The sequence below is a fragment of the Puma concolor genome, chromosome E3 (assembly GCF_028749965.1).
Source record: "Puma concolor isolate L17-30 chromosome E3, mPumCon1.1.hap2, whole genome shotgun sequence".
NCBI lineage: Eukaryota > Metazoa > Chordata > Mammalia > Carnivora > Felidae > Puma > Puma concolor.
The window spans coordinates 20385112-20399624 of record NC_141682.1 but is presented as its reverse complement, the minus strand read 5'-3'; the positions used below and the strand labels follow the sequence as shown (position 1 = coordinate 20399624).

Sequence of the window (14513 nt, the reverse complement as noted above, 5' to 3'; positions counted from 1 at the left end):
CTGGAGCCTGCTTTGGATGCTGTGTCTCCTGCTCTCTCTCTCTCTCTCCCCCTCCTCCCCCACCTGACTCTCAAAAATAAATAAACGTTAAAAAAGATTAAAAAGAAAAAAACCTTGATGACTGGTTCGCCCCACCTTTAACAGCACCGACTGTTATCACTGGCCAGGCTGGTGCAGTGGGTACAGGAGGCTGGGGGGGGGGGCGGGGAACATGTAGACCCCCGCTCTGATTTCTCCCAGAAGACACGGCCAAGCCCCACCTCACCGCTCTCCCCACTATTCGCAGGTTAATCGATGGAGCCAACATCACGATGGAGGATGAGCATATGTGGCTGATCCCTTTCTCACCGGGCCTGGACCACGTGGTCACGATCCGCTTCGACAGAGCCGAAAGCATCGCAGGCCTGCGCTTCTGGAACTACAATAAATCTCCCGAGGACACCTATCGCGGGGTAAGCTGGGGAATAGCAGCCGCGCTCAGTCCACTGTCAGGGAAACGGCGCCTTGATGAATGGCTGGTGTGGCTGCCAGAGAGGAGCATAAATCTTCCAGAACTTTCCAAATGGAGCTGGGGGCGGGGGGGGTGGGTTACAGCCAGGGAGAGAACACACTGCCATTGGCTTCTTCTGCAAAGCGCAAATATGGGCTAAAGAGGCCAGGGCAGACTCGGGACACTTTGTTTCTTCTGGGGGCTCGGGGGTTCCCAGCAGGCCCAGGCCCCAACCGTAATGGTAGACTGAGGCCTGCCGGTTCATTGAGGGTTGGGGGCCGGGCCCTGAGCTGAGGGTTTTGTACCCATTCATTTCATGGGGCCCTCGCCCCAGCCTCTGTGAGGCCGGTGTCAGTACCCCCCATCTTCCAGGGTATTAGACTGAGGCTCAGGACAGTGCATTCACGCATCCAGGGTCACACAGCTGGAGCCCCCAGTCCACGTCTGCTGGGCTTCGGGCTCACACTCCGGTTCCACACCGGGTTCTCCTGCTGGGTGTGAAAAAGCAGGGGCCTCTGCTGCAGTGTGGGTTTCTGTCCTCCTGTGACTATGGACTGTGACACGTTTGTCCCCTCCCACTGCAACACAGAGCTGATGGTGAGAAGGCCACCGAAAATACAGCAACGCAGTCAGGGCCCGAAAGTCACAAGTCCCCGGTCTGAAACCCAGCTCTGACCCTAACCAGCTGTGTGATCTTTGCAAGTGGCCTGCTTTCCCTGGGCCTCAGTTTCCCCATCTATAAAGTGAGGAGGCGGATGCTACCTGCCTTGGGAGAGTACCCATCATCCTCTGCCACACGAAGGTTGACCACGCCAGGCCTCGGCCTCGGGTCCCGTGAGCCCCACGTGTGGCACCCCACCATGCACCTGCCACGGAGTTACTTCCGCAGGCCCCTGGGGCAGTACCGTGGGGGGTCGCCACGGTGGAGTCAGCAGCCCTCAGGCGCTCGCCTTCTGGAGCAGCGCGCGGTTCACAAATCCTCCCAGGCCACGCTGGCGGCTCCCTGAGCACGCTCTCAGCTTCAGCGGGTTTAAAAAGTCAGATATATAGGCGTTAAAAAAACATTCTTCTGGCTCAACTCGTGCCTCTGGGCCTTTACGTTCCCTCGAGTGAATCAGTCTGTCCTGTCGAGCCTCCATGACCCGGATTTGCCACCTGGAAATGCTGGGCCCAGAGCCCCTGCTTCCCAGGCCTGGCCGTGGCCACCAGCCTCATTGCCGGTGACAAGTGGCCACCATGGACTGGAGAGAGGGGCACAATCTGAAAGGGTAGATCCCAGAGGGCAGTGTGATGGCAACCATGCCCTCCCCAGGAAAATGCTTCGGCCGCCGGTGTCCCCCAAGGCCCTCTGGGCGCTCCGGTTATGGGCCCCTGGCACGTGGTTAGAACCAGGCCTTGCACGCTGGGGCTGGGGCTTAAGGTCCCTGCAGTGTGTCCTCAGGCGAATTGCTTAGCCTCTCTGAACTCCTAATTTCCTTGGCTGTAAGACGAGGTGATAGGAGAAGTCCCATCCAAGGGAATAAACAGAGGCCTGGGGAAGTCAGGGACACCTCCTAGTGGAGGTGGTGGCCCTGGAGGAGGGACAGGGCCTTCCTGGGCCTCTGCTCTGCTCTGTCGCCAGCCTCCTGCCAGCTCCTAGCCCAGCTGAAGAAGGAACCCCTCTTTGGAGGCGAGCCGGCAGAACCCCGGGAGTCATGCCGGCCATTCTGGTCTAGGTCCACGTCCCTGGACCAGTCGTGTGACCAGCGGGTTACAGTACGTCCGGGTCCAGGGTCTGAATCAGCTGGGAGCAAGGCGAAGTGGGGAGTTGCAGTCACAGTCTAGGGTCCCCACATCCAGCCATACCTGAAGCCACTTACCCTACACTCTTCCTGCTTACGTGCCCTGTGACCGGCTGCCATGAGGGGGCTCCCTGAATGCCAAAGGGATGAAGGGCCCCCGGGGCACATGAGTTATCCCTGAGACCCAGGGCAGGGCCCCTTTCTTTCCGCACAGCCCCTCTGCGTCCCCTGGAGGTGAGAATCTACCCGTTTGGTCTGCAGTTGGGCCCACGTTCCTCACCAGGACGACGCAAGCAGGCCTGATTCCAAAATGTGTGGTCGACTACCCCTCTCTGCTCACCCAGCACCCCCCTGCCCCAGGGGAGCAGACCCGAGCCACCTCAGACCCTGCCCTTCAGGCTTGGAGATTCACTGGTAGATCCTGGCCACCTGGCTGGTGAAATCCGTCCTAGAACGGGGGACACGTTGGCCCAAATGCACCCCATTCAGCAAGCTGGTAAGCGCCCGCTTATGCACCAGGCCCTGAAGCAGGTATAGGGGCCTCGCCAGGGTCTCTGCCGCGGAGGGAGACCCAGAAGCCGCTCAGGATGCTGAGTACACGTCCTAAAAGGATGAGCTAAGGGGGCGCCTGGGGGGCTCAGTAGGTTAAGCGTCCGACTTCAGCTCAGGCCATGATCTCTTGGTTCGTGAGTTCAAGCCCCACATCAGGCTTGCTGCTGTCAGCACAGAGCCTGCTTCAGATCCTCTGTCCCTACCCCCACCCCTGCCCCTTCCCTGCTCACACACTCTCTCTCTCTCTCAAAATAATAAATAAACATCACATAAAAAAAAAAAAAAACAAGCTAAGGGCCATGAGAAGGAAGATCAGGAAGGGGCTCGCTCTGTCCTGGGGACAGCGTAGAAGTGGTGGTCTGTGAGGCGGGGCTTGAAGAAGGATCAGGGTAGGCCAACACCTACCGAGTACATCGCTTTTCCCCGGCACTGCATTCTGCGTATTTTACGCAAGTTCACTCTTTATCGAGCCCACTTAACAGAGGAGGCAGTTGAGGCATAGGGAGGTTAAGTCACTCGCACAGGTGCTAACGGCCGATGTCGGGGCACCTGAGTGCCCGTGACCACCGTGCTGCTCTGCAGCGGGTGAGGTGGGTGGGGACCCGGGCCGGGTCAGGCGCCACCCCAACTCGTGGGCCACCCTCGTCCCCTGCCGTCTGCCCAGTGCCCAGCACAGCACCTGGCACGGAGTGGGGGTGGCACCAGAAAGTGGCCCGGCCCGGTGCTTCTGGCCTCAGAGGGAGGCCAGGCTGGGCTGTTTGTCCGGCGTGGGGGCTCCGTGAAGACCGTCCGTCACACACACGGCACACGAGCACGCGGCTTTCTTTTGTTTGCTAGGCCAAAATCGTCCACATCTCCCTGGACGGCCTGGGCATCTCCCCTCCAGAGGGCTTCCTCATCCGGAAGGGGCCGGGCAACTGCCACTTTGATTTCGCTCAAGAAATTCTCTTTGTGGACCACCTCCAGGCTCGACAGCTGCCCCAGCCGGCCCAGAGGTGAGTGGGGGAAGGCCCGGGAGTGTCCCCTCCCTGTCCTCAGGGCTGCCGGCTCCCCGCATCGCTCTGAAGTTTATACCTAAAGGTTCTGAAACGATGATCAAACGCGTTGCTTTTCAACTTGGCGGTTTTCTAAAGCTCAGCCGAGCCTCTCCGGAAGCCTGTGGGATGTACCCACCTTGTCTAGGGATGTTTGGGTTTCTCACAGTCTGGAGTGCTGGAGATTTTAAATGCTTCGTTGCACTTCCTGCTGGGAAAAGAGGTTCCAGCCTGCCTCCGTTCCAGAAATGCCCGCCGGCCAATTTGGGGAAGGGCCTTCTCTCTCTCTCTCGCTTGTTTCTCAGTTCCCAGTTTAGAAAGATTCAAAGACAAAATGAGAGCCTAACATTTTGTGGGTTCGCTGGTATTTCTTGGCCTCGGTCTCAGCTGCATTAGGCCCGTAACAATTTGTAAATGCCACGTTCAGTTAACTCATTTAAACCCCCTGATGTCCAAATGCCAGAGGCCAAGCTCACAAAACAAAATGAGTTTCCCTCCGCTGTGGCTGGGATCACTTGTTGGGCCGGTCATTGGGAACAGCCACTTAATTATAACATTGCCCTTGAAATTGAAGAAAACCAGCAAGGCTGGAGGGTACTGGCTGTGGACCGGGAGAAACGCCCCAGCCCCTTCCAAGTGCCGGCTCTGTTCTGATGCTTTGTATTCATCCTTCCACCCACCCTTTGAGGTGGGGATTATTATGCCCATTTTACAGATGTGGGAACTGAGGCCCCTGCTATCGAAGCCACTTGCTCAGGATCACAAAGCCAAAGCCTTCAGGGATGCCCCACCTTCCGCAGGCCTCCTCTCCCTGCCTGCCTCCCATCCCGCCCCACAACCCGGCCCCCTTGTTGCTCTCCCGCCACAGGACCTTTGCTCTGGCTGCCCCTCTGCTTGCAGGGTTCAGTTCTGACTCTGTGCGGCTGCCTCCTTCTTGGCTCAGGCGTCGGGTCCCTGACCACCCCCTAGGGTAGCCGGTCCCAGCCGGGCACTCCACCCCACCCTGGGTCTGGCCCAGCTGTCAGCACAGTGTGGACTCGCCTTGTTCGTGAACAGGCAGTGAGGCGGGGCTTGAAGGAGGATCAGGGCAGGCCGACACCTACTGAGTACATCCCTGAGCTGGGTGGTTAAGTGTGGACTCCGGAACCGGCCAACCTCAGGTCACATCCCACTTCGGCCGCCTGCCAGCTGTGTGGCCCTGAGCGAGTGACTTCACTTCTCCGTGTGCCAGTTTCCTCACCCGCACCCCAGGGCTGTAAGAGTACCCACCTCCTGGGGCTGTCCTGGGGAAGGAAGTGTCCATGCAGTCGCCTGGGAGGTGACTGAGTCTCCCGGAGTAGGACAGGACTCCACGTGGGCACACACTACATCGGGGAACCCTCTCCGGCCACAGCGTCTTCAAAGTCTGTCACCTGGGGAGTAAGCGGCCAGCGATCAGGGTAGTTGCAATCTCCTGCTTCCTGGTGCTGTTTTGTGGGTTTTTTTCAGGCTCAACACGCAAAGCCAGGAGCGGGCAAGCATGGACTACGAGGCACCCCTGATGCCCTGCGGCTGTATCCTCCCGCCACCTGTCTGCGTGTCCCAAGCCCTCAGGGGCCCTGTCCGGAACCCCAGGAGAGGGCTCGGCCCCTCTGGCAACGTTGGGGTTCCCGGCAGGCCGCAGCCCAGGAGCTGGAGCCCCACGCAGGGAAACCCGGGGGACCGTGGGAGGGTTGGTGGGTCCGCAGGCTCACTGGGTGCTGCTGGGGCGGGGGCAGCCACCCGAGTTCCAGATGCCGCGCCCTGGCCGGCTGATGTTTCAGGAAGCAGCACCCAGGACTCCAGCGGGGAGGGGCCAGAGAAGCTGGAACTTTCCGCAGGGCCTGAACTGGAGGCTGTCCTCGGACCCAGGCAGGGAGGAAGTAAAGATAGAAGTAAAGATAGCTCAAAGTCGCCGGACCCTTTCCTCGGCCTGGCCCTGTTCACACTGGGTGGCCTGTGTTAACTCAGGCCTCACCCCAGCCCTGGGCGGTGGAACTGCTAACACCCCCCATTTCACAGATGAGAAAACTGAGGCCCAGAGAGGCTAAGTAGCTTGCCCGAGGCCACATAGCTGGGAAGGAGTGAGACAGGTTAGTGAATGTGAGCAGCCTGGCTCTCTCACCAGTCCGTTCTTCTGGAAGGTCTGCCTGTGGCTAGGATATTGCCCGGAAGCCGCCACTCTGATTTCCTGCCCTGTCCGCCCCTGGAATGCTGGGAGCAGGCTGGGGACAGGGCTGAGGACAGGCTTGGTGCCCCCATTGTGCGACTCAGTCAGCAACGGCGGGTCGGTCACCCTGCCACGGCCCATCCCTCCTGGTGCTCAAGTATCCCCCCCACCCCCACCCCCTGCACACTTGAAGTAGATGGAGGAGAGAACAGGTGCTTCGTTCTTTGTCATTTTACGACCAGGGAAACTGAGGCACGAGACAGTTTGACTCCCGGTCACTTTGTTCGGCACGACCACACGATGGGTTTCTGGTGCAAATGGTCCTCCATCCTGCCAGCTCCCTCCCTCCTGTCTTCCTGTCTCCTGGGACGTGGAGGGAAGTTTTTAATTCTTGAAACACATGCATACGCGGCTTCCATTAAAGAGAATTTAATGCCACACATATTTGGATAGGTTTCAGTCTCCGTGCAAGAAAAAAATGATTTCCCCCCCCCTTCACCTGCATAAGCTATCCCAATATGATCTTTGCCATTGTCTTGCTTTGTTCTCAGAAAATTAAGCCTATTTTTCCTTAATAATGTGCCACAGTCATTTTTCAGTTCCAGCTCCTGACCAGCTGGGGTGACCCCTATTACATCGGTCTTACAGGCCTGGAGCTGTATGATGAGCGGGGAGAAAAAATCCCTCTGTCGGAAAACAGTATCCTTTCTAGGCAGAAGGGGGACCCCACCGTGACCAAAGGGAACGTGGGAGGGTCCGGGGCAGGAGAGGAGACGTCCCTGCAAGAACCAGACCCTGGGACTGAAAATGCCAGGGGACTCTGCTGACGGTCAGAGGCTGACTCTTGGGAGTCCCAAGGTAACAGGAGTCCCACAAAACAGAGAGCCCTGTGGCCCGGGGATTCGGGCGACGGTACCAACTGCACCCCCTCCTGGAGATCCACAGGTACTTTGGAGTCCCAAAGGCTCTGGCAAGGCCTGCAGGGAGCAGCCTGTGGGCCTGTGTTCAGCCCAGTGAATTCATTGACCATGGTCCTCTTTGTTCAGGGAACGCCCGCACCAGAACCTGCAAACTATTAGCCCACTGAGTTTTTAAATATTTTAGATTCGTTGCTAGTGTTCTGGAAAGATCAGGGCGTTTCACAGGAAGACCTCACTCTTCAGCAGCTCTTGAAAAAATTAGCAATGTTTGAGGCCACAGTCATGCACCACGATGATGGCTGGACCTCGGTATCCCCTTTCCCCCAAGCATGTCCTTATTGTTTCCTGCCAGGTCCCCCAGACAAATTGCTAATGTTTACTGAGGGCTCATTCGGTGAGGGCTTGTCCCGTGGTACCTGATTTGCCCTCACAACGGTCTCGTGAAGTGAGTGCTGTTAGCCCCATTTTACCAATGAAGACCTGAGACACAGAGAGGTTAAGTAACTTGCCCAAGGTCACACAGCATAGGAGTGAGGACCTGGGAGTCCGGCTCCAGAAACCATGCTCTGACCACTGAGCTGTCATGTGTCTTTGACATCACCTGCCTGACCCCTCTGGGCCTTTGCCCTGTGATCCCTGGCCCACCACAGGGACCGGCCAGAGCAGCTCCGACCCCAAAGCCTGCCTTGCACCTATGTGGGATTCCCTGGGTTCCAGCTGGATCCTTTTCTGATCCAACTTTTCTGCCCTTCCCGCGGTGACACCATCCTCCCCACCTGACAAATGATTGTTGGTGGTTTTGATTGTTGTTAGTGAGTCCTTGGATATGTAAGGCTGTGTTGATTTTACCGGGCACGCTCACATCCAGTGTCCTCTGAGAGCCTCACATCAATTCTGGGATGTGGAGGTTTTTAATTTTTTTTTAACGTTGACTTATTTTTGAGAGAGAGAGCGAGAGAGTGCAAGTGGGGCAGGGTCAGAGAGAGAAGGAGACAGAATCCAAAGCAGGCTCCAGGCTCTGAGCCGTCGGCACAGGGCCCGACGCTGGGCTCGAACCCACGAACCGTGAGATCACGACCTGAGCCGAAGTCGGCCGCTTAACCGACTGACCACCCAGGCGCCCCGGACGTGGAGGTTTTTATACCCATTTTACAGATGAGGAAACAGGCCCCAAGGTGCTCTGTGACTTTCCCAAGACCCCAGGTCAGAATGCAGAGCCAGCACCGGACCTGGTTTGTCCAGATCCGCGCTAACGTCCGGTATTTGAGGGGCCATAGCTGGGCCCGGCTCCCCCACCCGGTGCGTCCAGTCTCAGGCTGGTCCTCACATGCCGAGGCCGTGTCCCCTTGGAAAGGAACACCTTAGCAGTTTGTCCTCCACTCTCCAAAGCGTCAGCCACAAATTCTGTTCCTGCCGCCAGCAGTCCGGTGAGACTGCTCTTTCCCCGCCATCTGTCTGCACGGCTCCTCCCCTTTCCTTGAAACTGGTCACCTCCTCCCCACACACCCACCCCTGTTGGCCTCTGTTCTCATTTTCCCTGGCATGTCTGATTTGGCTGTCGCTCTTCCGGCTGCCCAGAGCAGCGGACGGCCATTCTGCCCGCCAGCCCCAGCGTCCCCTGGGCCACGCCATCAGCGTGACGAGGCCAGCGGCCGCCAGGGTGGCACGCAGCTCCCAGCACACTGCTTTGGGTTATGGCAGCTTAGAGCCTCCCCAGATATCGCCGCCTTCCCCGACAGCGTGAACTCCCTGGAGGGCGTGTGCGGGGACGTCCGGACGCCCGACAAGCTCATCGACCAAGTGAACGACACCTGCGATGGCAGGCACATGTGGCTGGCTCCCATCCTGCCGGGCCTGGTGGGTTTTCGGGGACTCCCCGCCCCGGGGTGGGCAGGGCGACTTTGTGTCCTTGGTCTCCGTGACGTGTCTTTGTTCCAGGCGAGTGAATCTCCAACGAACCAAAATGCCCGAGGGCCGTCAGGGAGGCTCACGTCTAGCTAACTAACACTCTGACGGGCACTCTTCGGGGCAAGTTCTTTCTCGGTGCGCTTGGGGTGGTTGCGACAAGAGGCCGCCCACATGGGACTCTGGAGGGCCCGTGCAGCAGCCCCCTCTGTCCTCCCAGCCCCATCCTCTGGCCTCATTCCCTGTGTCCGCTCCGCCTTGAGAGCACCGGGCACCGGACCGCGACCTCTGGCCCCAGATCTGCCTGTCAGCTCTTCAGCGGACTCAGTTTTGCAGACCTCAGACCCTCCCACTGGTCCTGCTGGTCACCGGGGGACCTGGGGGTGGCCTTCACCCACCCGGCTAGAGAGAGAGGAGACAGGCCGGCCGGGCAGGTCGTTGTAGCCCCGCGCCACCCTCATGCCTAAGTATGCGAGTGCCGCAGGCCCTGGGGCACGCCTGTGACGGCGGAAGTGTCCCCTCCCCCTCCACGTGACTGGGCAGGAGGACTGGGAGGTACATTTGGCCCTCAGAGCACAGAGACAGCATCAGCAGCTCTGTTGGGGAGCTCTTCCAACAGTGTCCCCCGTGAGCCCCGAGCATCTGTCCCCCCTGAGCGGAGGCCAGCCCCACTGCTGCAGAGGAGAAACACGTAGGTCTCTCAGCCCTGAGACCCGGGCCCCACCCGCCCACGGCCATCTGGTGTTTGGCCAGCACGTGTTTTCCCGTCGTCTTTCACTTGGCTTTTGGTGTGAAGTCATCTGTCCAGCTGTCACTCTCCCAGCTGGACTCGAATGTTTGTTTGTTGTTGTTGTTACTGTTGTTGTTGAGAGAGTACAAGCTGGGGAGGGGTCGAGAGAGAGGGGGACAGAGGATCTGAAGTGAGCTCGGTGCTGAGGGCAGAGACCGACTCGGGGCTTGAACTCACGAACCCTGAGATCATGCCCTGAGTCGAAGCCGGACACTCAACCGACTGAACCACCCAGGTGCCCTTGGACTCAAATATTCGTATCTGCTTGAGCCCCTTGGGCAACTGAGTTTGAGGACCTTTATTATTTCCGTGGTGCAGTCAGAAGGCTGCCCCTGCCCCAGCAGTACCCTGACCCGCCCCCCTGCACTCCCGACATCCTCTGAGACATTCTGAGGATGGCTGGAGGCCGAGCCCCAGAGCCTGGGGCAAAACGGAGCCTGCAGCCTGGGGCCAGCACTGACTGCTTATTGCTTTATTCTGTCGTGCAAGGGGCCCCCTGATATTGGAGAGTCTTTGTGGGGGCGGCGGGGGCGGGCGGGGGTGGGGGAAGCCGAGGGTCTGACCTTAGTAGCTGATTCTGCCACTGATCCCCACACCCCTCCACCACCCCTGCGCCAGGCAGAGATTCAAAGACACATGCTGGAAATTATCCCACACTGCTCTCAGGGCCTGCGCCCTGCTGCTCATTTGTGGTTGGGGGAAAGGACAGATCGGGGTCAAGGCCGTGCTGATCGCCGGAGACAGTGCTCCTTGACCTGGGGCCCGCCCCCTTGGCCCGCGAAGCGTCTGGCCTGACCTGGGGGAGAGGGAAGGGCGCACCCAATTCTCCGCGGGTATTTAGATGAGGGCCACGCCAGGCCCGAGAAAACAGGCCCTCCCGGAGCCAGCTCAGCGGTTTGTTGCAAACGCAGCCACACGTGACCGGACTCAAGATGGGCTTCCAGGAGACAGAAGGCAGCGGGAGCCCCACGCACCGCGGCCCCCAGCAGCCCAGGCGCTGCCTCCCGCGCCCGCCCGGCTCACCCCTGCCCGCGTCTGGCGCCCCCCGCCCCGCCCCGCGCCTCTGTTTCCAAACATGCCCGTTTTAATGAGTTCTTGCCTCTGACAGGTGAACCGGGTCTATGTGATTTTCGATCTGCCTACCACCGTGTCAATGATCAAACTGTGGAATTATGCAAAAACGCCCCATCGAGGGGTGAAGGAGTTTGGCGTAAGTACTTATTAGCTGGGTTTTTTGAGATAATTATGCTGGTTGGTAATTAGGCTGCCGGCAATTACCATTCGTCGCCGCCGTTTGATTTACTCCTCTCCGTTGCTACCTTAGACACCACTGCCTGGTCCTCAGATGCAGGGAAATTCGCCGTCCCATCGTGAATTCAAAACCCGCCTCGAGTGATTTGAATCATCACCCTGAAAAAAAAAAACAAAAAAAAAAAAAACGAAAGTGGCTTTTCTTTCATCTTGTCTTTTCCAGTCATAGTGGTTTAGGGAGTTCTTCGCGCCGGGAGGCAACTCTGGGGCCGGGAGAGCCGGGGCCTCGGGGGCCAGAGGCGCAGAGTTGCCTCCCGGCTCGGCCACGTGGGCTAAAGGTATTTGAAGCCTCCCCGTCCCCGTCTGGCCGAGGGTTGCAAAGATCTGACACCATAACGCGGGCCGGGCTAGCGCGCGAGGCTCGGAGCAGTGACCTGCTTTGCCCGAGGCCGCGGTGGGGGGGGTCCCTCCCCCGGCCACACGGTGCAGCGCCTCCTCTGTCTGTCCAGCTCCTGGTGGACGACTTGCTTGTGTACAACGGGATCCTGGCCATGGTGGGCCACCTGGTGGGGGGCATCCTGCCCACGTGCGAGCCCACGCTGCCCTACCACACCATCCTCTTCACCGAGGACGCAGACGTGTGCCGCCAGGAGAAACGCACCGCCATCAGGTGCGCCCCAGGCCCGCCCCACGGCCTCCCCCGCCAGCCCTAACGGGGACGGACGGCAGGGGTCGAACCTTCCTTCCTCTCCCTCCCCCCCAGCAATCAGGTGGAGGATCAGGACGTCCAGATGATGAACGAAAACCAAATCATTACCAACTCGAAAAGGAAGCAGAGCGCGGTTGACCCAGGTCAGTGTCGCCTCTCGGCCCAGAGCGTAGCCCTCGGGAGTTAAGGCTGAACGGTCGGGAGCCAGCAGCCCCTGCCCACCCCTCAGACCCCTCCGCTCTGCCCAGGAGCCCACCTGGCGGCTGAGCTGGGGCTGTGGGGGCAGAACCCCAGGGGCAACGTGCTTCCCACGTCCCACAGGCGCCTGTGACCCAGTGTGGCTTCCTGGGAGGCAGGCCCTTGGGGCGCAGAGGGAAAAGGCCCCGAAGGGCAGACGTGCTGTATGGAGACGGCTAGGAAACCAGTGGGGGATGCAGGGGGCGAGGGCTTCCCAGAGGAGGTGCTGTTTGAGCTGCACCCTAAGAGATACGGGGAGCTGGCCAGGCAGAGGGGACAGCGTGGCAAAGGCCCGGAGGCGAGGCAGCAGAGTCGCTGCAGGGGAGGGGACGGGTCGGCGTGCGGGCGCTGGGCTCCGGGGCTGCAGGCAGTGGCCTGGGCCGGCCACCAGGACGGTCCGGACTTCACCCCCAGGGCGTGGGGCCGCCCTCGGTGACTGAGGCTGGGTAACGTCCACCCCTCTGTACTCTCCCCGACAGCACTGCGCCCCAAAACCTGCATAAGCGAGAAGGAGACAGTGCGACGGTGGCGGTGCTGACTGGCGGAGGAGGGAGAGCCGGGCCTCCCGACCAGAGCCGGGCTCTGTCACCGGCCCTGCCCAGCACCCGTGTCGCCCGCCCCCAGACCTCAGCCTCGGCAGCCTGGACTCCGGGGGCTGGAAGAAGGAGTCCCGTCGCGAAAGGGGACTCGCGTGGCACGGCCTTCCTCCGCCTTGCGGCTCGGGGGCTCCCTCCCGGGACACCCAGCTCGGTGCCCTCCCGCAGGACCCAGCAAAGCAGGGCCACACGCACTCACGCCTGTCCCTGCTCAGGCCCAGATGGTGGGGTGGCCGGGGAGGACTTGCTCCCAGCACGGAGTGTGGCTGTCCCGGGCCCGGGGTCAGGCCTCAGACCCCAACAGCAAGGGGAGGGGTGCCAGCAGCTCCCCGCCCCCCATGTCCCTCCGTCATCCGGGGTTCGGTGCAGCTGGGTGAGAGGGTGGGGCAGTTCCCTGGTCCCCCGAAGGTCTAGCCAGGGCCGCTGCATCCCCCTCACTCATCCCAGGCAAGGAGGACGGATCCCCGGGGACGTGTGTGTCTCACTGGGAAGAAGAAGGGGGCCATGCCCACCCGCCATGCTGCCAGGCCCACGTGGGACCCGCAGGTGGACAGCTTCACGCCCCAGAAGGCTCCGGACGCAGGGCAGGCCGAGGACCAGGGCCACAACCCCACCCTCGGGCCCCAGAGCCCACCTCCCCTTCCCCTTGAACTCTGTCTGGGGGAGGGCGGCCGCATCCCTGCGGTCTCACCACCGGCTTCTCTCACTCGCCTCCCCCAGTCTCGCCCGTGCCGGGCGCCCTTGCCTGCGGGCAGCGAGGTGTCTGGTGCCCCCACCCCTTCCCCCCCTCCCGGCAGCTTCCCCGCGAGTTGGAAATGTGCCTTGCACCCCCAGCCGAGTGGAGCTCAGAACGCATCTATTTCCATCTATGTAACAAGCCCGGATCAGGGACCTAATTGGTTTCCCAGTGGTGGGTAATTTCTCGTTCCAAATATTAATCCGTTGTTTTCCTGGCGCCCAGCCCGGCCCCGCCGCAGCGCTGTACTCGAAGTACGTTCCTATGCAACCGAGAGCCCGGCAGATACTTTATGAGCTTTGCAGCTTCCGCGGAGCAGCTATGCAAATGCGCTTTTCATTTGGAGCAGGGGGCCGATGCGAAGACAAGGAATTGTTTCTCCCGGAGAAGATCCATCATTGCTGCAGCTCCCCTGCTCACCTCCCAGATGGGGCGGGTGCCCCCGAGGCCTGTGGGCTCCCAGGAGAGCCGAGGCTTGGGGGGAGTCGGGGGCCGATCAGGCCGGCGCTTAGGGACCAAAACAGGTGCCACGACTTTAAAGGCTGTCACGGCTTCCCGTCCCCACCTGAGGCTGGGGCCCGGGTCAGACTGTCGGGGGGATTGCTCGAGCAGCGCACACGCTCCCAGAATCTCCACTGATGTTTATAATAATTGTATGCACCATGCAATTTAGGAGGGGGAGGAAAAAAAAGCTGTACAGGCATTAACTCCAAAATAAATTTCTATTTTTTTCTCTTGCAAGATCAATAAAAGATGTTATTAAGAATCTGGTCTGACGTGCTGGGTTCGGGGTCAGACGGAGGGAGCCTGTGCCGCCTCCAGGAACTGAGGCTGGCTGAGTGACACGGGGCAAGTCCCCTCTCTGAGCCCCCCCCCCCCCGTCTCCACCTGCAAATGGGGGCATGATCCTGGGTAGACGATACAAGCCCACACGTATGTAGTGGTTGTTTTGTGTCCGGCGCTCATTTAATCCACATAACAACCCCACGGGGTAGGCACTATGATGATCCTCCTTTTACAGATGAGAGAATTGAGGCACAGAGCGGTTGAGCGGCTTGCCCGAGATACACAGCTTTGGAAGCCATCAGTGCGCAAATCCTGGGGCAGCCCCAGGAGAGCTGAGGCGGGGTGAAATCCCCGGGTCGGTGGCCCTGCAGTTTCCCCGAGGCTTATGTGGATCCTTGAAGCCAAGCCCCCTACCCCCCCAATGTCAGACTCCTGGGCCGCCTCCTGTGGTTTCCGGCTCCCCTGCTTCCCTCAGAGGTGAGCCTTGGTTGGCGGCTCTTGGCATCTGGAGAGAGCCGCCCTCGGGGGGAAGAAGGCT

The 14513-nt window shown here is 60.1% G+C and overlaps 1 protein-coding gene across 1 annotated transcript in view; it reads left to right on the top strand.

Annotated features, from left to right (window-relative positions):
- Positions 1-13955, top strand: part of KATNIP (katanin interacting protein) — a 195188-nt gene extending 181233 nt beyond the window's left edge. Inside the window, exons 22-30 of the mRNA XM_086692622.1 lie at positions 287-452; positions 3661-3818; positions 5346-5410; positions 6634-6744; positions 8683-8822; positions 10769-10870; positions 11421-11581; positions 11675-11763; positions 12337-13955. Coding sequence (XP_086548748.1) covers positions 287-452; positions 3661-3818; positions 5346-5410; positions 6634-6744; positions 8683-8822; positions 10769-10870; positions 11421-11581; positions 11675-11763; positions 12337-12395 — 1051 coding nt within the window. The 3' untranslated portion in view covers positions 12396-13955. The remainder of the gene's footprint in view (positions 1-286; positions 453-3660; positions 3819-5345; positions 5411-6633; positions 6745-8682; positions 8823-10768; positions 10871-11420; positions 11582-11674; positions 11764-12336) is intronic.
- The last annotated feature ends 558 nt before the right edge of the window (positions 13956-14513 follow it).